We start from the raw sequence: 22,015 nt of genomic DNA, 5'->3' as shown, positions 1-22,015 counted from the left end.
TGTGGGAAAAACCTTGCAAATAGTTAACAAGACTCAAGGACACGGGGGAGAGAAAAACAGTACTGCAAAGGATAACCAGCTCCGGCTAAGTAACCTTGATGAAACCACAACGCTTTGAAGATTGCGAGGGGTAGATAAGACAAACACAGCAGAATAACCCAGACGTGACCTCAGGTTCATTAAGGCTTATTAACATATTAAACTTCACACCCCTAAATGAATAATGAGATGGAAATGACATGATAATGATGTTACCGCCTCTTCTTCACTTCCTATGCTAATTAACAAGAATGTGAAAGCGCAAGCGCAGAGCAATTACCTGAGTTAACGAAACTGTAACCAATAGGAAAACTTGCATGAAGTACTCTTTGAAAAGCGTGTATAAACAAAGAATGAGAGGGGGAGGAGGTGTGCTAGCTCTGTGGATTTACCACCTAGCCCCCATCTCTGCGCAGAAATGAAATCAACAAATATCTCGACCCTTTGTGTCTATTGGTTGCTTGCACACCAGGTAACAGAACCCAGATTTTGGGACAACAGTTTGGCGACCCAGATGGGACTTGCCAGAAGGCCTTGCCTGGATCATCTTGCCGTTCCCGACAGCGGACTGGATCGGATCGAGCTCCAGGATGCACCGACCTGTTGATCGGGGAGTCCTCTGACCTCCCTCCGAAGTTGGGATGACAAGAGGCTCAAAGGTGCAACGCCGACCAGAGATATTTGTGCCAGGGCGAAAGGGGGGTGAATCTTTGGATTGGTGAGTATCAAATTTACTTACTTACGTGGAAGACTATGTTGAATTACGTCGCACGTAGACGCTCGGCAAAGGTTGCCTTAAATTGACCAGAGGGGTCAGAGCGGAGTGCGCACAAAGGTACGGGAAAAAAGTTATTTCTAAGTAATAAGGTTGGTATTTCTCGGTAATTAACATGGGATCAAGCCAATCCACGATTCCTCCCTGTATCCCTTTGGGTTGTATTTTGAAACACTAGAATATTTTTGGAGGAGATCGGATGACAAAAAAAAGAAAGAAAAGATGTTGTAATCAATGGTGGCCAATGTATAAGCTGGAATGTGATGAGCAATGGCCAAAAAATGGGACCTTGAACTATAACACTATATTACAGTTACTGCTGTTTTGTTGCCGGAAGGGGAAGTGGGATGAAATACCCTATGTGGAGGCTTTTGTCGCTATATAGGGAAGCAGAAATTCAGAGGGAATGTGAACCTATAAGTAAGGAGGAATCTGTAATGGTTGCAGTAGGAAAGAAGGAAGAGAGCAGGTATTGTGCTAACAGACAAATTCTGAATGGAGAGGAGCAGGAGGATGTACAACTACTGACAGTGCCCCCCTCTTGTGGAAACGATTCCACCGCAGTTGAAGCATCGGCCCCCCCGCTAGAAAGCCAAGAGTCCAGCCCTATTTCTGGCCGAACTAGGAGACGGAAACAACCTGTTCTACAGGCTCCTTTGAGACAAGCAGTGGGACCAGAAGGGCTGCCAGTATTTGTACATGTTCCTTTTACAACCTCGGATTTACTAAACTGGAAGCAGTCTGTTGGATCATATAGGGAAAATCCTGAGAAGCTGCATCAGCTTTTGGAGACTATTATGATAACTCATAATCCTAACTGGGGAGATGTGCAGGCGCTGTTGAATGCTTTCCTGACGGGAGAAGAAAGGAGGCTGGTAATTGCTAAGGCAAAAGAAGAGGGTGAGAGAAGGGACAGAAAGGGGGAACCTGAGGTCTATTTACCCACCAGAAAGGATCCAGAGTGGGATCCAAATAGGAGCAAGGGTAGGGAGCTATTGAAGCAGTATCAATATCTATTTTTATATAAGGTTCAGTACGGGGTTCCGAAACCAAAGACTGTGTCAAAATTGTATGAAGTAAAGCAAGGGCCTGAAGAAAATCCCTTGGCCTTTTATGAAAGATTATGCGAAAGAGCCAGAAAATGGACAGACCTGGATCCAAATGAGGAAGCGAATCAAAGGCTGTTTAATATGCTCTTCATTGGCCAGTCAGCTCAGGATATTAGAAAGAAGCTGCAGAAGGTAGATGGAGCTGGGGGAATGTCTATTCCACAGCTGATAGAAATAGCGTATAAGGTATAGAATAATCGAGATGAAAAGAGAACAAGAGAAACACAAAATCAAATGAAACTGCAGGCTTTTCTCCTGGCAGCTGTCCAGAGGAATGAATCCCAAGGCAGGGGCAGGGGAAGCAGGAGAGGTAACAGAGGAGGAAGAGGTGGAAGGGGAGGGAGGCCAGGAGGAGGCCTCCCTAGACCCGCTTTGGGTCCAAATCAATGTGCAGTTTGTAGACAGGAAGGGCACTGGAAAGATGAATGTCCCAATCGAAGAAGGATAACAAAGCTACAGAGCCCAGCAAGCACCGACCTAATTATGTTAGAGGAGTCACATATGGAATGAAGGGGACCGGGGGAGAAAATCAGAATTTCCTCAGCTGATCCCCTGGTTCCAGTAAAGCTGGGGAATGAAACTATAGATTTTTTATTAGATAGTGGAGCCACTCATTCATGATAACTAGTTGTAAAGGACCCTTAAGTAAGACTGCTACCACCATTGTTGGGGCTATGGGAAGGAAAGCTTTGAGGCCATTTTTTGCAACCAATGGAGTGCACGATTAGAGGTACTAAATTGACTCATGAATTTCTCTCTATGCCAGAATGTCCCCTCCCTTTATTAGGACGGGATTTACTATGCAAACTGAATGCGCAGGTGACCTTTTCTGAGAGTTCCGTGCAGCTCCACAGCCCTCCAGAATTGGCATGGAGAGCACAAATCTGCCTTTTGATGGGATCGGCTCCAGACGATAACAGTGCAAGTATCCCTTCAAGTGTATTGGATGCGGTGATTCCCTTGGTTTGGGCCTCAACAAAGCCAGGCAAAGCAAAAAACGCGACTCCGGTCAAAATAGAGCTGCAACCAGGAGCGAAGCCAGTTAGGGTGCATCAGTACCCTATCAAGCTAGAAGCACGTAGAGGATTGGAACCCCTAATTAATGCCTTCTTGCAATATGGCTTGCTTAGAGAGTGTCAGTCTGAATTCAATACACCAATCCTGCCGGTAAGGAAACCGTGCTCCCAAGAATATCGACTGGTCCAGGACCTGAGGGCAGTGAACCAAATAACAAAAGATATCCATCCAAGCGTGCCAAACCCATATACTCTTTTAGCCTCGGTGCCTGAGACTAACAGTTGTTTTACAGTGCTAGATTTAAAAGATGCTTTTTTCTGTATTCCTATAGAGGAACAAAGCCAGACAATTTTCGCCTTTGAATGGGAAAGTCCCACTACGAGGAGGATGGAGCAGTTATGCTGGACGGTCCTTCCTCAAGGATTCAAGGACAGCCCTATCCTGTTTGGTGAGATCTTGGCCAAAGAACTAGCCCAATGGCAGGAAGGTAACAAAAATGTCACTCTTTTACAGTATGTGGATGATATTTTGAGTGGAGTGGATTCAGAGCAAATATGTTTAGAGGCGACAGTGAGTCTGTTCAATTGTTTGGGACTTGCCGGGTATCGTGTTTCAAAGAAAAAGGCTCAGATTGCGAAGAAGGAAGTCCAATATCTTGGATTTAAAATATCAAAAGGAGAACGTGCACTAGGAGCGGAAAGAAAAGAGGCTATATGCCGAATTGCAGGACCCCGCACAAAAAGACAGCTGAGAGGATTCTTGGGAATGGCAGGATTTTGCCGTATATGGATCTCTAATTTTGGGCTGATAACTAAACCTTTATACGCAGCCCTAAAGGGTCCGGGAGAATGGTTAGAGCGGACCCCAGAATGCCGTGCTAGTTTCGATGAAATAAAAAAGAAATTGACGGAAGCTCCAGCACTGGGACTCCCAGATATGGCTAAACCCTTTCAATTGTATGTGCATGAGCGGCAGCAGGTGGCCTCGGGAGTAATGACCCAAATGCTTGGGAGCCGGAAAAGACCGGTGGCATATCTTTCTAAACAATTAGACAAAGTAAGTAAAGGATGGCCGGCCTGCCTCCGGGCTATAGCAGCCACCGTCTTTATTAATACAAGAGGCCCGCACATTGACTCTGGGTAGCAGCTTTGTACAGAATGGAGAGAGAAAGGCTGGATATGCAGTAGTGACTCAATGGAAAGAAGTAGAAGCTAAACCATTGCCACAAAACACCTCAGCACAAGAGGCTGAAATCATTGCCCTTATACGAGCCCTTGAAATCGGAAAGAGCCAAAGAGTAAATATAGATACTGACTCAAAGTATGCTTTTGGGGTAGTTCACGCTCATGGAGCGATTTGGAAAGAATGAGGGCTCTTAAATTCTCGAGGAAGTAATATCAAGTATGGACAAGAGATATTAAGATTGTTCAAAGCAACAGTGGAACCCAAAGAAGTAGCTATAATGCATTGCAAAGCCCACCAGAAGGGAAATAGTGAAGTGGCACAAGGAAACAGGAGAGCAGATATGGCAGCCAAAAAGGCAGCACTAGCAGGACAGGTGATTGGGGCTTTATTACCCAGTAGAAAAATACAGGTGAGACCTCCTGAATATTCAGACAATCAGTTGGCATAAAGGCTAGAATGTACAAAAAATGCTAAAGGGTGGTGAGTCACCCCAAATGGACAAGTTTTAACTACAGCCAAAATGATGGAAGTGCTCCTCAAGAGACTGCATGAAGAAACTCACATGGGAGCAGATGCTATGATAAGCAGCGTAAAAAAGATACGCTGTGGGATCAAAGATGCTATCAAATGCTGACCTTATTGTAAGGAGATGCCCCACCTGTTGTGCAACTAATCCCAAAATTCAGAAGAAACCACCTATGGGAGATCTCAGAAGAGGATTAACCCCAGGGGAACACTGGCAGATCGATTTCTCTGAATTGCCTAAATGTGGTCGGTTTAAATATTTACTTGTTTTGGTAGATACATTTTCTGGTTGGCCAGAAGCCTTCCCATGCTCCACCAATCATGCAAAAGAGGTAATTAAGATTTTACTAAAAGAGATAGTTCCTCGATTTGTGATTCCTGAAGGTATATCCTCAGATAATGGACCTCATTTTATTTCAGAGGTGGTTCAAGGAACATCCAGATTTTTACAGATGAAATGGGAATTACACACTCCATGCAGACTCCAGTCTAGCGGTAAGGTAGAAAGAATGAACCAAACACTTAAAAGACATATTTCAAGACTGTGTCAGGAAACCCATCTTAAATGGGTAGATGTATTACCAATGGCCTTGATGAGAATAAGAATAACCCTGAGAATAAAAGAGGGAGTAAGCCCTTTTGAAACACTTTACGGGAAACCTTACCCAATTAATGAAATAGGGGGACGAAGTGATCAAATGCATGTAAGAGGGGAAGAAATGTTGAGAGAGTATTTATTGTCTTTGTCTCGGGTACTAACATCTTTACATAGGTACCTTAATCAACGTACCCCCCTTCCATTGGACTCCCCTGTGCATGACTTCAAGCCTGGGCATCTAGCTTATATTCGGACATGGAAAGAAGAACCACTAAGAGAAAAGTGGAAAGGACCTTACCTGGTGCTTCTGACAACTCCTACTGCAGTAAAGGTGGAGGGAATAAGTTCCTGGACCCACTATTCCCGAATACAGAAGGCACCTTTGAATGACTCGTGGACTGCCACACCCACAAGATAGCTCCCAAGAGAAGAATACAGAAGTTACAAAAGTGATGAACTGCACTTGGAAAATTGAACTCTTTTATATGGAAATAGAGTGCTCTTAAGTGTTACTAGGTGTTATTTTGCATTCTGATAGTATTGTTAATTATAGATAGAGCTGATTTACAAGAATATTGATTTGTTTAATTTAATTTGTTTGCTATAGAGTTAAGATGGAAAATGAGGACATTGTTAACTTTGTTATGCACGCTCATTGGTACAGCTAACCTGATTTTGTAGCTTATACGGGCCTTCAGAAAAAGTGACTCAGATATTACTATTTGCTTCTCTATTCCCCAAATCTCCTGGATTACCCATGCCATGGGAAATACTTAGAATTAACTTAACATCCATGTAAGAATAATTGAAGTTGTTTAAATGAGACTTGCTAGATAAGTGATATTAACAAGTCTCAGAGGGGGGAATTGCTAGAGAAATACTGTGAGAAAAAACCTTGCAAATAGTTAACAGGACTCAAGGACAAGGGAGAGAGAAAAACAGTACTGCAAAGGATAACCAGCTACAGCTAAATAACCTTCATGAAACCACAGCGCTGTGAAGATTGCGAGGGGTAGGTAAGACAAAAACAGCAGAATATCCCAGAAGTGACCTTAGGTTCATTAAGGCTTATTAACATACTAAATTTCACACCCCTAAATGAATAATGAGATGGAAATGACATGATAATGATATTACCGCCTCTTCTTCGCTTCCTATGCTAATTAACAAGAATGTGAAAGCACAAGCGCAGAGCAATTACCTGAGTTAACGAAACTGTAACCAATAGAAAGATTTGTATAAAATACTCCCTGGAAAGCGTGTGTAAATCAAGAATGGGACGGGGAGGAGGTGTGCTAGCTTTGTGGATTTACCACCTAGCCCCCATCTCTGCGCAGAAATGAAATAAACAAATACCTCGACCCTGTGTGTCTATTGGTTGCTTGCACATCGGGTAACAGAACCCAGATTTTGGGACAACAGTATCGCAGTTTTACCCCTCTGTTTAAAAAAATAAACCACATCAACTTCTAACCCCCTTTTCGATTTGCCTGAATTTGCAATGGCTTCCCCCCCTTTAAAAGCAGGGCCTGCTCTTTGAAACAAAGGCAAGTGTTTTCCCCCAAAAGCCAATTCCGCAGAAGGGGAACGGCGGCACGTGCAGGCGTGGTGAGACGCTCGCGCAGGCGTCGTTCCGCAGCGGGGACGTTCCACTGCTGCCCGAGCTTTGAGACCGTCACTGCAACGGGAACCGCAGCTTGGCCGGCGGCCCCAGAGCTTGACTCGTTCCGGAGAAGCCAGAGGCTCTGGCCAGGCGGCGGCCGCTCGCCCCCAGGAGAAAAAAAGAGAAAAAAGCCATTTCTGGGCACGCTCTGGCGAGGCAGCAGGAACTTCGGGATGTTCCCCGAAGTTCCTGGGATGAGCCCACGCAGGTGTATCCACTCTGGTTTCATGCAGGGATGCTGAAGCCACAGGCCAGTCTGCAAGGCCCTAAAAGTAAGGAGCTGCTAGCAGAAAAGCTAATGTGAGAAATAAAAGAATTTTTAAAAAATTAAAAAGCAAAGGCAGGGTAACGTTCTAGTCGTACTCAATCACCCACAACATCTTCTGTCTCGTAAGATGGTCACATTTGAATGGTATGGTTATTTTGTTTTGTTTTAAATCTATTTTAAAAATACCTACTGAAACCAGCAAGTCAAAAATTTTTCTCTTTCCCTTATATCTGCGGTGGAGACACCTGAAGCATCCAGAGAGGTCACAAAATCCAATTATTCCAATGAGCAGGGATAAAAGACAATGTCCTTTCAGATCGCATGTAATTAAATTAACCAAAAATCAGTGTAAGCGCTAACTTGGCGCCTGTTATGCCCGTCTGGAATCTCTTGGATCTTGTGAATCCGGCAGTTGGCCGCGTTGCAGTAACTGTCTTTTCAAGGGACTGCTCGCCAGCGAGCGGCTGGGTACAACTGCGGGAGACACGTCCCAGCTGCGCTGCTGCATTCCACCCTCAAACGCGGCAAGCGCGGGTTCATTGCTGAGCCCTGCGGGCAGTTAAGCTCTTTAGAGTGCTTGAAGAGTAAATGCAACAGAAATAGCAAGGGGGGTTTAAATACGATTTGTTAAGGTGAGGAGCCAAATAGAAAAGACCTGCCTGGAGTTCCTGTTTAGATACATTTCATCAGTAAAAAACAATACAACGTTTTACAGAGTATCCTCCCCAAAACTGTACAGAAATTACAAACATTTCCCCTCTGTCCATAAAGCAGAGTTTAAATTATCCCATTTCATAGTCCATATTCAAGGCAACAAGTGAAACGATGCTGCTCAGTTCGTCTTGTCGGAGAAGCAGGATCGTTCTTCTGAGCTGCAGTCCTGCTAGAGATGTTACTCTCCAAACACCCCTAGAACGTTGACTCCTGATGCACCAAAATTCACTCGCCTGCAAAAACAGCATTATAACGATAAGACACAAGTAAGTTAAAGCTCCTATTTAAAACAAATCTTCATTACAAGAAAAACTGCCAATCCCGCACATCAGCATTTTAACATTTATGTAGGTATCGTGTTTCACCTCGAATTAAAGACAGCTCTTTCAGAACAAAAAAGTCCGGACATTGCTTTTATGTCAGTGCAGCTTTCACTGTGCACTCGAAACTCCTCTTGTTATGCCAAAAACAAGAGATTACAGCACTATGGCAGTGTCTGTCTCCTGTTTATAAATAGCACAGTACTTCTAGCAAGAAGGTAGCAACCTGGTTGTCTGGCCAAGGCCACTGTTCCGCAGCATGGACTCCACAGGATTTTTCAGCCAGCACAAGACCAAAGAAAAGCACAAAACATTTCCTGCACGCTCATGCACACAAAACTGACATGATTTTGTAAAAAGGCTGCCATTACTTAAAATGAGAAGAGCATTTTAATTCCATCAGTATCGTCCTATGATAGCAACTTCAGTTACGGTATTTCAAAACAGAAAGCTCCTGCTCAGATCTCGTGCGCAGCGCAATGATACGGAACGTTTGACACTTACCCAAGCATCCCAGATTCTTTTGTCTTTATGATGTACAGAAACATAAGCAATGTATGGAACATGTTGTTTCTGCCCTGAATACCACGGGAAGAGAAAAAAACTTGGAAATGAAATCACATGCAAACAACCACACTAATATCTTAGAATGTCTTATTTAAAACAACTGTCATCCCCTGTCCTGATCTTAGGTGGAGCAGCACAATTTTTCCTTCAAAATGTTTTGCAAGATACATATACTGCAGTGTGCACCCTGTCGGCCTGTTATATCATCAGAGATGAGAAAAAACTATAACAGAGACCTCGCGAAATGGTATTACAGCTTAGACTGCTGGGGTTTTGCCTCAATTCTTATCTTTCAATTAGGCAAACACCAGAAAAAGACCAAGCTTGTTTTCTAGATGGATTATCACCCTCAAATATTTTTAAATGCTTTTTAAAAGAGCTTTTCTGAAATCAGAAAATCAAGTCACAATCGGGGCTCAATCATAAAATCAAGATGTACAGGAAAAGTCTAGTATTTTGATATTGAGATTAGATGTTTCCCTCCAAAAGCTCGTACAGACAAGCATCAGTCTCGTTGGCACTGAGGAATAGCAACACACCTCAGAGCTTACATAAATTAGGATTTTAGAATAAATCATCAGAAAATAAACAACAAGAGGAAGCTGCTGCCTGGGCACTGATGTACCTAAGTTAGGCACTGAAGCTATCATTCAGCAGCAGACTAAATACCACACGATGGCCAAAGATCGTGGTAACATTTGCTTTCTGCACTGAGCCAGCCTACATATTCAATGGATGTGGCTAGTTCCAAAGGAAAAGGAAGAATGAAAAAGAAACAGATCAGGTCTGCTCAAGGTTTCCTGACAGCAGAAAAAACTAACGCGATCATACCTCGGGCAGATTGTAGACCTGGCGGTGGTAGATCAGCTCATAGTGGGGTGGATTGATGTTGCTTTGGTAGATGCAAAATACATTTTCATTTGTAATGTCTGTGAATTAAAGTTTTAAAATAAGATAGGGATTTTAAGAGCGCTGATGGGATCCAAGCAGGAAACAGCAGCTAAACAAGCAGTCCAAGAATGCCAATACCTGGTTTATCTGGTGTTTGAACAAAGTGTTGGGCAGTGAAGGTTTTGCCATCGGGGTATTTGGGGCTAGGGGGCAGTCTGGCATCGAGGTAAGTGCAGAATATGTGCATAAGGATCTGTGCAAACAAAAACAAATCTCATTTTAGTATCATTAAGAAGACTGACAGGACAGCAGCTTTCTTTCCATAATCTCAGACATTAGTTAGGGTATTTGAGAGTCTGTTGCTGCATCATGGACTTAATTAATCCCACCATGTTTAGAAGCCCAAGGTAGCTTAACACTTAGAGCACTGAATTCAATGGTCCAGGGCACGCCACAGATGTCAAGACAAGTTTATTCTTCCTGTAAATGAAACCCTTTCAGTCACAACACGTTAAAAAGGTGCTGCATGTGAACTGAACTCCTGACATACAAGTAACTATCTTCACATCTCACAGAATTTGCAAAGTCACAGATCTGAATAGCATGTATAGGACAAACTACAAGATACCTGATTTCATGATGGTTTCTACGCTAGCTGCAAAGATTTGGCTTAGAGAGGCCGATCCGATCTAATGACAACTTTTCCAAACACTACACTTACCCAGCAAGTTGCTCCTCTCTTGTCAAAAAATGGCAAAACAAAATCAATGGACAAACTTGGACTGCTCATGAATCTTACCAGCTCTCAACATTTTGGAAGAAAGTCCTAGAACAAGTATCTTCTTAGCTAACAGCGAGAAAATCGCAGTACTGCATGTTGTGTTTTAACTCTTACAGTAGACTTCTCAACATTCTTTGGGTGCAGCGTGACCAAATTACTCTGTAGTATGATACCTCCTGTGTTCAACATAGGATTTGCTTGGCAGACAGAAGAATTTCTATGGGCTAAATGCCCAAAGCCTCAAGAGGTCTAGCGGAAATTATTGCTTTAAGTTGCACGCAATGAGACTAACATTACCGTTAAAAACTCTTCATTTGGCACTTATTGTCTTAAGTTAATGCCAAAGCTTCGAGACAAGTGTTCAATATTAATTTCATCTGTTATATCAGAACTTCTTTCCCAGAATCTTTACAAGTTTAGTACATTGTGCAGTACTATCTCTCTTAGCTGGTTTCATTAAAAGACAATGAATTCAGGGTGTGATGGTCTGTGTTACGGTCTTTAATACTTTCAAACTGCTCAGCTTGCTGTCTACCAAGATAGCTAGAGCTGCTTCCCAGCTTGTCAGTCCCAAATATTTAGTCATCTTCACAACTAGAAAATCAAATCTTATTTCAAGACAGATTTTGCTCAACTTTAGCTTCCAGCAATTCAATCTTGTTGCATCTTTGTCAGCAAGGTTGTAAAACTTGCATATGAATCTTCTTTCTGCTTCTCCCCAGTAACTGAACATCTACAGAGGGAATCAAATCACCTGAACTCTCCTTTCAAATACAGAGTTCAACTGAAGAGTCACACATGAAGCTTGTTCTCCACTCCCTGGATTATCTTGTGGCCTTTCTTTTAACTATTTCAGTTGAATTTTCAAGTCACTGTATTCACTGAAGTGCTTTCTCCTGACCTTTTGCATTAATTGGCTAAGCATGACTACAAGTCTGTTCTCAAGTAAGATAATGTAATGCCTGTGGATTTCTCAAGAAATTACTGAATTAAATAAACATGAAGACACGCCACTTAATCCGTTTGTTCTTCTAACCATTACAGCAAAGGAAAATTTTAAGGTTCATCTTGCATGAGAAATTATGAGGTTTTGTTAAAGCAGACTTTTTTCTTTTCTTTTTTTTTTTCTTTTTGTTTTTTTTTTAATAAGGTAGAATATTGCTCTAACAAATCCGCAACCTTCTGTCAGGTTGCTCCCAAAACAGTTACCTGACTGACATCTCAGATGAGTCTAAATAAGAGGCCGGCTTAAGACTAAGACATGAAATCGCATTTTTGTGATCTGCACAATGTCCAATCCCATTGGCATTATTCCTTGCATAATTTCACTGACTACAATGGGATTATCAGGATAGGGAGGCAAACAGGATTTTGACCATGTTCCTCAAAAGACTTAATTGCTACCACACACAAAAATCTACCCTGAAAGACACACTTTAGGAAGTTATATTAAGCCTTCTTTGAAAACTTACAGCACAGTCAGTGGGCAAGTCAGCATCCCACTTACGGCCCTTGAAATCTCCTCCTCTGTTCCATCGGAATGAGCTCATGTATCCTCCCTGAGAAAGCTCTGAAAAAACAAAATTTATTCAGCTACTGGAGGTTGAAGGTGCAAGAAGGACATATTTGACACTAGCTTCAAGAACACTGCATGTATTTTCAGTGCACAAAATAGGAAAAATTAAACTAAGGAATATATAAAGTTAGGGGAGTGGAGTTTACAAGGTATTTTTTATTGGTAATTAATGAAGGGATTAAATAGGACACTTCACACCCCAAACTGAGAGAAGAAATAAAAACTTCCATGCCAAGTCCCACATCATTACATTGGTATGAAAAGAGGAAGTTGCAAAAACTACCTCTGCTACTTGAAAAGCAGCTCTTCTCCCTGCTGTGACTGTAGTTCAAACCTCTTAATTGACGGGGTATCTGACACCGCCGACGCTTGACCCAGCTAACGGAAACGTTTTAAAGTCAGTATGGTTGACCACATACCTTTGACCCTTTCAACCAAATACTCTTGGTTCGCTGCAATATCCAAATACTGCATTATAGCGTACAGAGTTGGCATGACTGGAGCTTTAACAAGCGCTGCTTGTTTCAGATTGCTGACGCTGGCTTCTGCATGCGACAAGAGCCAGCATGACATCTGCATCCACGACAGAAATTTGAACATTCTCCCTTACAAGACGTTAACAAATGCAATGTTACAAGGAGGAACTGGCTTTTTTGTCTCACTATTTACTAAGGTAACTTACTAAGATAATTTACTAAGATTTATACAAAGTTAACAGCTTATCCAATACTCCAAATGTTTGTTTCCAATCCCAGTGAAGTACTAGCTGTCTCCCTTAAACCACACAACATAAACGTTATGCAGCACTGTGCGGTCGCAAAAGACGACAGTTCCTTATCTGAAGGGCTTGCATTCCAAAAGAAAACAGAAACCTATAGTGTGAAAAAGGGAAGAAGTAACATCCATTTTACAGAGCAGTAGGAGGGCAGCAAGGTGGAGATGAGGTCAGTAAGTGATCAGTTTTTCACAGGCACCACAACAGATGCAGATCTTGAGGACAGACTACAAACAGGCCAAAAAAAAGTAGGCTTTGTTTAAATGAAGCCTATCAAATCCTGCACTTGATTGAGGGGGATATGCATGTGATAGGGCAACAGAAGGAGTTCCTTCAGAGTTGCACTATGAAATTTTAGCTAGAATTCTAGCTCATCAAAATGCTTAAAAAGGACGGGGGGGGACCCCAAAACAGCAAAAATCAACTGCCCCAACCAAAAGATCTTTTCTTCTAATGCCCATAGCTCTCCAAAATCCACCTGAGATTATCCTCCCCAACCCCACTTAGTGCTACACCTAGTACTTAAATAATCTTTAATGTATCTTAATCTTAAAATGATCTTAGATCTTAAATGCAAACGATTAATAGCCTATCTCTGATAACAGAACTATTCTAAGTTAAAATAAATAAATAAATAAACTTTAATGTATCTTAACCTTAAAATGATCTTAGATCTTAAATGCAAACGATTAATCGCCTGTGATAACAGAATTAATTTAAGTTAAAATAAATAAATAAATAAATACTTCCTAGGTCTATAGATTTATTATTATCACAGTCATAAGATGACTTCTCAGTTCTTAAACAATATTTGGATACAATGTATCACATCTAAGTTTTCATAAAACTTTTTGTGGCCTGTTTGCTTTCAGACAAGATAGCAGGTAACAATTTAAGGAAGTAACAGCAATAGGTTTTTCAGGAAGTAGCTGATTTTAAGGAAGTTTGGAAAGACACATACTAACGTAGACAGAGAGGGCTGACAGGCAACCATCCTTGCAACGTGTGATAGTTTTCTGACAGTTTAAGATACAAGGATGTTAATCTGAGCCTTTAACTCTCCAGGAATGAATTCAGAGGAAACAAGAGGCTTAAGAATTTTATGCTATTGCAGCATCAGCATGCCTTTATCAGTATTTCCAGAAATCTTATGAAGAATCCTTCCAGTTTAGTAAAATGCATTACATGAAGCAAAGATCACACCAATACAAACAGGAAACGGAACTGTAATTCTTAGCAGACTTGTTTTCTATACTACCTATGCAGTGCCCTGCTATGGGGTGGCCTGCTACCAACCACCACAGCGAACCCCCCAGTTACTCTATCATCATACCTCCAACCTGCATTTCTGGGTACCCCGTTCTTCTCAGCTGACTGCTCACAGACTCAATCTCTTGTACAAGTGGCACTAAAATAGTCTCATTAATCCACTAGGAAAGAGAAATGCAAAAATTAAAAAGCTTAGAAGCAACAAGAATGTGACAAAAATGTTAGTTTACTCTCTAGTCAGCATCACTGTTACAATCACAAAGGAGTTTAACAACAGGAACTTTGAAGTCAACCAAGGAGGAAAAGTAATTAAGAGCATCAATTTAGATAGGGGTGATTGGCTCTAGAAAGACCCTCTAAAATGCCAAAAATTCACTATAGAGGACTTGGGAAAACAAATCTCCAGAAAGCAGTGATACTGATAAAGCTTTCCTGAACAATGAGAAAAGGGGTATTCTGAGGCACTGCACGTCACTCATAGTGGTAATTTAAACTTTCATGGGTCCACTCCCTCTCAAAACCCTTTCAGGAAATGAAGGGCCTGATAAACACAATATGTGACACTTGTATGTGACACGATTTGGGAACTGAAGCCAAGCTGCCTGTAGGTTTATGAACAGATGCTTAGGAATCTGGTACAGAACAGTCATAACCCCACATCTCATAGAAATCTTTTACATTTCACTCGTCCCACTACTTAGAAGAACTACATACGTGATAGTTGCTGACTGAAGGGGTAATTCAAAGTTAGGCTTACAAATTATTTTGTCATAGTATGTGATTGTATTTCCTCTGCTAAAGCAATTGCCTAAGACCAAAATTTTCTTTTTGTTTTTTTATTACACTCCTCAAGGCTGTTGGAAAAAGTCAACGGGCTGGCATTTCCCATGCTTTATTTGAGTCCAGAAGGAGTTTGAAATACAGGAGAAAAAAAACAGAAAAAATTCAGAAAATTGGGTTGTAGAAAGAAAAAACAAGTCTTTTCACATCCACTGTGTGTTAAGATGCACGTGTCTTCATTCAAAGGTGGGTGAACTTTACAGCTGTAAAGTTTTCAGAACAGAAAACACCTAGGTCAGCAAGTGCAAAAGTTCAGGTTGAAAATGTGTCCTAATACTTCTTTGTTACAAGCATGCTGTTCTAGTCTCCATGTCCAAGCCCACCCTAATCCTCAAATAGACTCAAATATGTAATTCTTTTCACTTCCTTAGGTATACATGGAGCACTGAGGTACTTTTTCATTCTGCTGTACCTATTCTAACAGCAAGAACAGGCAGTTCATAGGGACCGGACTTACACTTCTGAACCTAGCGGTCCAGGAATCCAGGTAATCAAGCTGTCGTCGATTCACAATCACCCTTGCCCAAACCTATGGAAAGAACATTATTACCTACATACAGCAACCTAACAGAATACTAAAGAGTTTTTAGGGCCTACGACGTTTTCTGACCGCAGCCACACCACATAATTCAAATTGCATTTGTTCCAGAACTCTCATCTAATGTCTGTATCATGTGAATTCTACAGCAGCTTACCATACTACTCTCCTACTCTCTTTTCACAGTACACTAAATCTCCCGTGAGTCCAAACGCACAGTTTTGCGTTCCCTGCTCTGTTAGGATAAAATTGGTCCAAGTTGCAGGGTAGACTAAGTTAATGTACGACATAAAGAAAACAGATCAAATTTAATTAAAAGCTACGTTAATGACATTCTTTTGAATCAGACTTATTCCAGACACAAGTGTAAAGGAGAACAATTTTACACACCTTCAACTATTTCACTACATTAGGTACAGGTCAGTTTCCAGTCATTTTTTATGTCACAAGTTTATTTTATCCAGAGTACAAAATGGTAAAAAAAAGTTCCGCAACCACCATTCTTGAGTTGAACTCGAAGTCTGTCTGTTCTCAGACACACAGTAATATTAAACAACTTCAGATAAAATAATTCTGAAGAGTTGGCCAAACCAACAGAAGTTTCCAGCTTTCCACCGTGGCCTACACGGTGAGTATTAGTTAATTACAAAGACCACAAAGCATGAAACCTGAAATTCTCTCAGGAGTCACTTTTCCACCTAAACACAGGTACCTTGTTCACCAAGGAAGAAATCATTTTACAATTTTACAATTGTAAAATTTTACAGTCCGGAATTTGAAATGTATACCCCTTGTGGCAAAAAGTCTTACAAGCTGTATGAAGATGGTTAAATGCTATAGGATTTCTCCCTTTCTAGCACCGTTGACGGAGTTCACATTTGGATGGAGCCACATATTTTAGAGCCCTGTTTTTCTCTCTTGGCTCCTTTGGTGCTGAGCTTACTTCTTCTGCAGTCAGTGGAGAGCTCAGACGAGCTTCGTCCTTGTGTGCTGATGGAGCTTGGGGCATGTAAGCCACCTGATACTGGTACTTTCTCAGCACCTGTGCTTGCTCTACTAAGGAACGGCTGTAGTTCCAAAAGGTTGGGCTGCTGGAAGGAGAGCTGGAACATGAACTTGCTGAAATGACATTGAACAGCCATAAAATTATCACCAAGTAATCACAGAAGCAACACTGCAGGCAATAGGTCACTATATTAAGGCTTTGACAGGAGAGATGTGCTCATGAATTATCATAAATACATACACCAAAATCTGTCTGCATAAACACTGATTTCATCTTTATATTAATAAGGCACTGTCCCTATCCCAGACAAAAACTGCCTGCAGGTAATTCACCACCTTTAGCTCAACTGCCTTCTCCACAAAATATCCCTCTCATCGAGGTGATAAAGCCCTTCAACTCATTGTAGTCCACTATACACAACAAATGCTACAGAGATTATTAGTATATCTATAATATAGACTAGTACTTCAGCAGCTCTCTTTCTGTGCAGGAATCTTTTCCAACTTTTCTCATCCACTCCTCATCAATAAAACCAACATCCCCTCCTTGCCAAGCTTTTCAGGCTACATGAAGTTATTTACGTACCCAATTGAAGTCTACGCTGTTTCTCTTCTTCGCTTCGAAGGTACTTTTGCAGTGACTTGCGGTCTGTGATTTCATCATCTTGACTCATACGGGAATTATACCGCATTGGTGAAAAGTGGCAACGAGACCTTAGCCCGGTGCTTTCCACTGGCCCAACACTTGAGGCATATGGTGAACCAGTAGGAGAAGAGCTGAAGCTGGAAAGCTTTGGGAAACAAAAGCAAACAGTTGTGTCACATGAGGAAAGTGAGAGTTCCATTTTGACTTTATAAACTAAATGAATAGATCGACTCAACATAAGAATTGATTACTCTGCTGATTGCTGCTATAAAATATGCTCTCGTTTGGGGGAAGGTTTTTGCTATTTTGTAGTTACATTCTAGTTTCTTATTTTTGCTGTGCTCTGAAACAAGCTAGCTACTCTAAAACAAATAAATTAACACCAGGGAAAGAGGATGAATACTGACAAGACAAATTTCATCTGCTTTGCAAACAAAGCGAACACACACACAGGACCCTCCACTGCCGGCCGCACACCTCCAATGGCTTACAGCACAACACAAGGACACGATAAGCAAAGCCAAACCGTTCCCCTTGAAGCCACCTTGGTCATTACCTTACTGTAGCTGCTGCTTGGTGAATAGGTTAAAGCACTGCTATAAGAAGCGCTGTTGCTTGACAGAGCCTGCCGCTGAGGGCTGTACCCTGAGATACAACCAGAAGTAAACTTTGGACTGGCCCTGAAGGGCCGGGATGGGCTGTAACTCAGCACAGTTTGACCCTGGACTCTAGGAGAAGGCGTAGAAGAAGGGACTTTCTTCGCTGCCAGCTCATGTGCTGGAATTATTTGTACCGCTGCAATAAGCAAAAAAAACCACAATCAGCACTGTACATGCAGCAGCCCAGAACTCTCCTCCTCACTTTAAATACACAGCAAAACACACATACACAACTCTCTTCCCTTAAGGAAATTCTAGGACACTAAAAAGACTATTCTAGTCTGACCCCTACAGGATTCAGCAGTCAACCCCAAAGACATAAAAATCAGAAAACTGGGACACGTGATCATAATTCAATACAAATTCTACAATTTAAAATTTCAGTTAAATTCTACCAAGCACCTTTGCATAGCCCGAGGCAATTATTTAACTTATTTGGTCAGCTACTCTACCTGCCTGCTTCATGTGTCTTTAGCACATCTAATGTCTCATTTACCTGTGCAAACCCAGATATTACACTCCTCAGCTGCGGTGATATAACCCTACTCCCGTATCTGCCGCTCTTTCTCTGGAGGCAGCCTAGTAGTATGTAACACATTGTACTAGCACCTTGCTTTTGCTGTATTTTCAAACTCTGCCAAGTTTTTCTATATTTGACAACATCACTTAGACGTTCAGAACTTTTCAGAGCAACTGCTCTCTAGCCTGTCATTTTCAGACTGCACACTAAGGTCTCTTTTCTCTTTCTAATTTGGCGCTCTCCAGTCAGTATGATGATAGTAGGATACCAAATTTAAATACAAACCTATACACTCTGCCTTGTTCTCAATCCCATTTATAGGTTACAAATTCCTTGTCCAGCTTCATAAAGTTTAAGTCTCTCTCACTGCCCTTTAACAGCCCACTCTCCTTTTCTCCTTTTGTATTGGTTGTTTCCTCTCCACTTCTCCCCTTAATTGCTCATCAATTTATCACTTTTATTTTGAATTTTTATAGGCTGCAGTTAGTTCATCTTACTGCTCTTGTCAGATGACGTAACTGAGAACTCACTTCACTAAAGATTCATGGGCTTGAGAAAGATATCATCTTTAAAAAAAGTATTTATAATTTATAACACCTACCTGCATTCTGCATCCCTAGAAGGATCTGCTGTCTACGAGTCATGACCAAGGTAGTTGGTGCCATTGTGTACTTGAAGTACATCCAAAAATCAAATAAGGCATTCAGACTGAACAGGGATACAAGCGCAAGCTCTAGAACAAACACAAAGGTTTTTATCATGCTAGGCACCATAAACAGGAGTGACAGTAAATGATCTGAGAAAACAAGTTTATACACAAATCAAGAATAGTTTATTGTTAGGGCTACCAATAACTGCCAGTCTGAGCACGGACGTAAGACAACTTCTCCTTTTCATGCAAGAACCATTAGAGATAAATTTCCTTTCTATATTGAAATTCATTTCTGTTGCTACAATATGTATTTGTAAAAGCGAAAGGTATTTTCCAGACAGGATACAAAGCACTGCAATGAAGTTTCATGCTATTTATCAAGTGTCTTCTGCCAAACCTTCTGTCACTCGTTACCTGACATTGCTCTCACTCTTCTTCCTTTTCATCCGCTAATAGTATTAGATACAATTACTTTTGAGCCTACTCATTTGAAACCAAATTTGATTATTTGGAAATGTCCTGCAGCCCTACAATACAACACAGCGCTACTATTTCAACTATTCCCCAAAGCCTTATTGCACACATTAAACACATTTAAGGTAGGAAACCTGTTCTTCACACTCTTTCTTACTTGTCACTAAAATGATGAAATTCCAACAGCACCAAAAGGGATAAAGGAAAACAAAATGAAGCTTGGTTATTAAAAAACAACAACAACAACGAAAAACCCCAAACCTTAAAAATGCTTTCCCCAGCAAGAAGAATGAAGGCTGAAACCTTCCCTCCTCCCTAAAACTAATTCACATGCTGTGACAACTCACCAATATACCAGAGCGGCCAAAATGCGATGTTGTAATAGGAACTTATAAGTTTTCCAGTCCTAAAAAGAAAAGGAAGAAGCGATCAATTTAACAGTAACTGGGTCCTATGAAATATTTAAGCATATACAAAGTAGAATGCTTTACTTAGTTGAGTCAGATATAACAATCAACATACATGTCAGTATATATCATCCCCCCAACAGACATATTAAGGAGGCCCCAGGCCCAGACCACTTTCCGCTCTTCAGCCTCCCTCCTAATCTTCACAGTCCTGTCAAGGAGCGAAGCTGCAGAAATCTGTTCTGCCGCCATTGTCTGCAACAGGAAGCACACAAAGAAAGTTAAAGATTGAAAATTTATATACAGTTAGATTCTCACTCTGTACAAGACCTTTAAAAAAGTAAAAAAGCAAAAAGAAATTACATAAAAGGACTTCACATTGAGGTACCAAATCGTGTGTAGTGTTAAGAATGAGCTTCAGTGGTTTAAAAACAAAAAACAAAAAACAAAAACAAAAAACCCAAAACAATATTCCTCTTATAAACTGCATAAGCACTGTCACCTCTTCACAGTGAAACAGTTTCCATTTTCTCCACTGAGGTACAGAGGACAGAAAAGAGAGCCAGATTCCAACAGCGTTTTTGAGAAATAGCATTTTTCGGAATGCTGAAGCAACACTGCCTTCTCCAAGCAAGGAAAACAGACCAAGAAAACATCTTGCACAACCTGGCAGTTTTCCTACTGAAAACACCCACCTATCTCCTTCTGTCAGCTCAGGACAGCTCTGTACCCTCCCCACACCCTCCCCCCTTTACACCACAAAATGCCCTATGTAACAGAAATAACGCTTCCTACATATTCTACTCCTCTCATCACTCTAGCACACACCACGCCACACACACACACACACACACGCGGGCGCGCTTGTCACCCGCCGGCAGCCCGCCGCACTCCCAGGCCTCGCTGCCAGGCCCTGAGTCGGCAGCGACACCGCCGCTCCGCTCCGCTCCGCCCCCGAGGGCGCCGCGGCCCAGGCCCAGGCCCAGGCCCCGCCCGCCGCCCCCACCGCAGCCGCCTCCAACGATTGGTCGCGCGGACGTGACGTCACCGGAATCAGTTCTGCGGGGGGAGGCGGGGCGGGGGGGAACGCCGTTGCCGGGGAGATGCCGTTAACGGCGGGGGGGGGAGGGGGGCGGGGGAGACGACTCCGCTTTTGAAAAACAACGTTCGCCCGTGCACAGCCCGGCCGCTTTCCTACTGAAAACCCCCGCCCGTGTCCGTCTCCAGACCCTCCGCACACCCCCCCGCCTTTACGCCACAAAATGCCGCACACAACAGCAGTAACACTGGCCACTTTCCCTGCTCCTCCCATCAGCGCAGGAAACTGCCACGCCTCCCCCGGCCACAGGCTTCAAAACCTCTCAGCTACTTCGTCGCTGAACACAAACATACAAGAGTTACCTCAGAGAACACGCGGTTTGACTGAAATGACAGGATTTCACACGCACAGCCCTCTCCCACCTCCACCACCCTAGACCCTTCCCCACACCCCCCCCACTCTGGCACACACCACGACACGCACGGACACTTGTCACCTGCCAGCGGCCCGCCGCGCTCCCAGGCCTCGCTGACAGGCCCTGAGCGCGCACGCCCCGGCTCCCCCGCAGCCAAACCCCGCCGACCACAAGCAGACTCGGCCCCGCAACGAGCAGGCGCCCCGGGAGGGCGGCGACACCGCCGCTCCGCTCCGCTCCGCCCCCGAGGGCGCCCAGGCCCCGCCCCAGGCCCTGGCTCCGCCCCCGAGGGCGCCCCCACCGCAGCCGCCCTCACCGCAGCCGCCTCCAACGATTGGTCGCGCGGACCCGTGACGTCACTGGAGGCAGTTCCGCGGGGGCGGGGACGCCGTTGCCAGGGGGACGCCATTGCCAGGGGGACGCTCGCGCAGCCGCCCCGGACGCCCCGGCCAATGGCGCCCGCCCGACCCGGCCGCAAGCGGCGCCAGGTGCCATGGCGGCCCCAGCGCGGCGGCCGCGACGCCCCCCGCACCCTGCTGACCGGCTTGGCTGCCACCGGCCGTGCCCACACCCGGCCGTACCCTTCCCCTGCTCGGCTCCCACTACGGCCGCGTGCGGGCACACCCCGCGGCTGCCCCACGCCAGAGCCTGGCCAAACGTGTTGCTCCTGCCTGCAAACCTCACCACGAGGAGCAGGGAGGAATAAAAGCACCGCTGGCCGCTGAAAGGGAGCACAACGAGTTACAGC

The 22,015-nt window shown here is 43.2% G+C and overlaps 1 protein-coding gene across 1 annotated transcript; it reads right to left on the bottom strand.

Annotated features, from left to right (window-relative positions):
* Positions 1-8,071: 8,071 nt before the first annotated feature.
* Positions 8,072-21,125, bottom strand: LOC134154664 (transmembrane protein 209-like). The gene is made up of 15 exons (XM_062601344.1): positions 21,068-21,125; positions 19,929-20,055; positions 19,754-19,812; positions 18,882-19,013; positions 17,658-17,896; positions 17,038-17,246; positions 16,394-16,565; positions 15,370-15,441; positions 14,137-14,233; positions 12,448-12,573; positions 11,925-12,022; positions 9,810-9,924; positions 9,612-9,709; positions 8,718-8,791; positions 8,072-8,126 (listed from the first exon to the last, which is right to left on the bottom strand). Exons 1-15 carry the CDS (start codon positions 21,123-21,125, stop codon positions 8,072-8,074), a joined length of 1,731 nt encoding a protein of 576 aa, XP_062457328.1.
* Positions 21,126-22,015: the final 890 nt, after the last annotated feature.

This window comes from Rhea pennata, unplaced genomic scaffold, assembly GCF_028389875.1.
Source record: "Rhea pennata isolate bPtePen1 unplaced genomic scaffold, bPtePen1.pri scaffold_33, whole genome shotgun sequence".
Lineage (NCBI taxonomy): Eukaryota > Metazoa > Chordata > Aves > Rheiformes > Rheidae > Rhea > Rhea pennata.
This window is presented reverse-complemented; position numbering and strand designations above follow the sequence as displayed.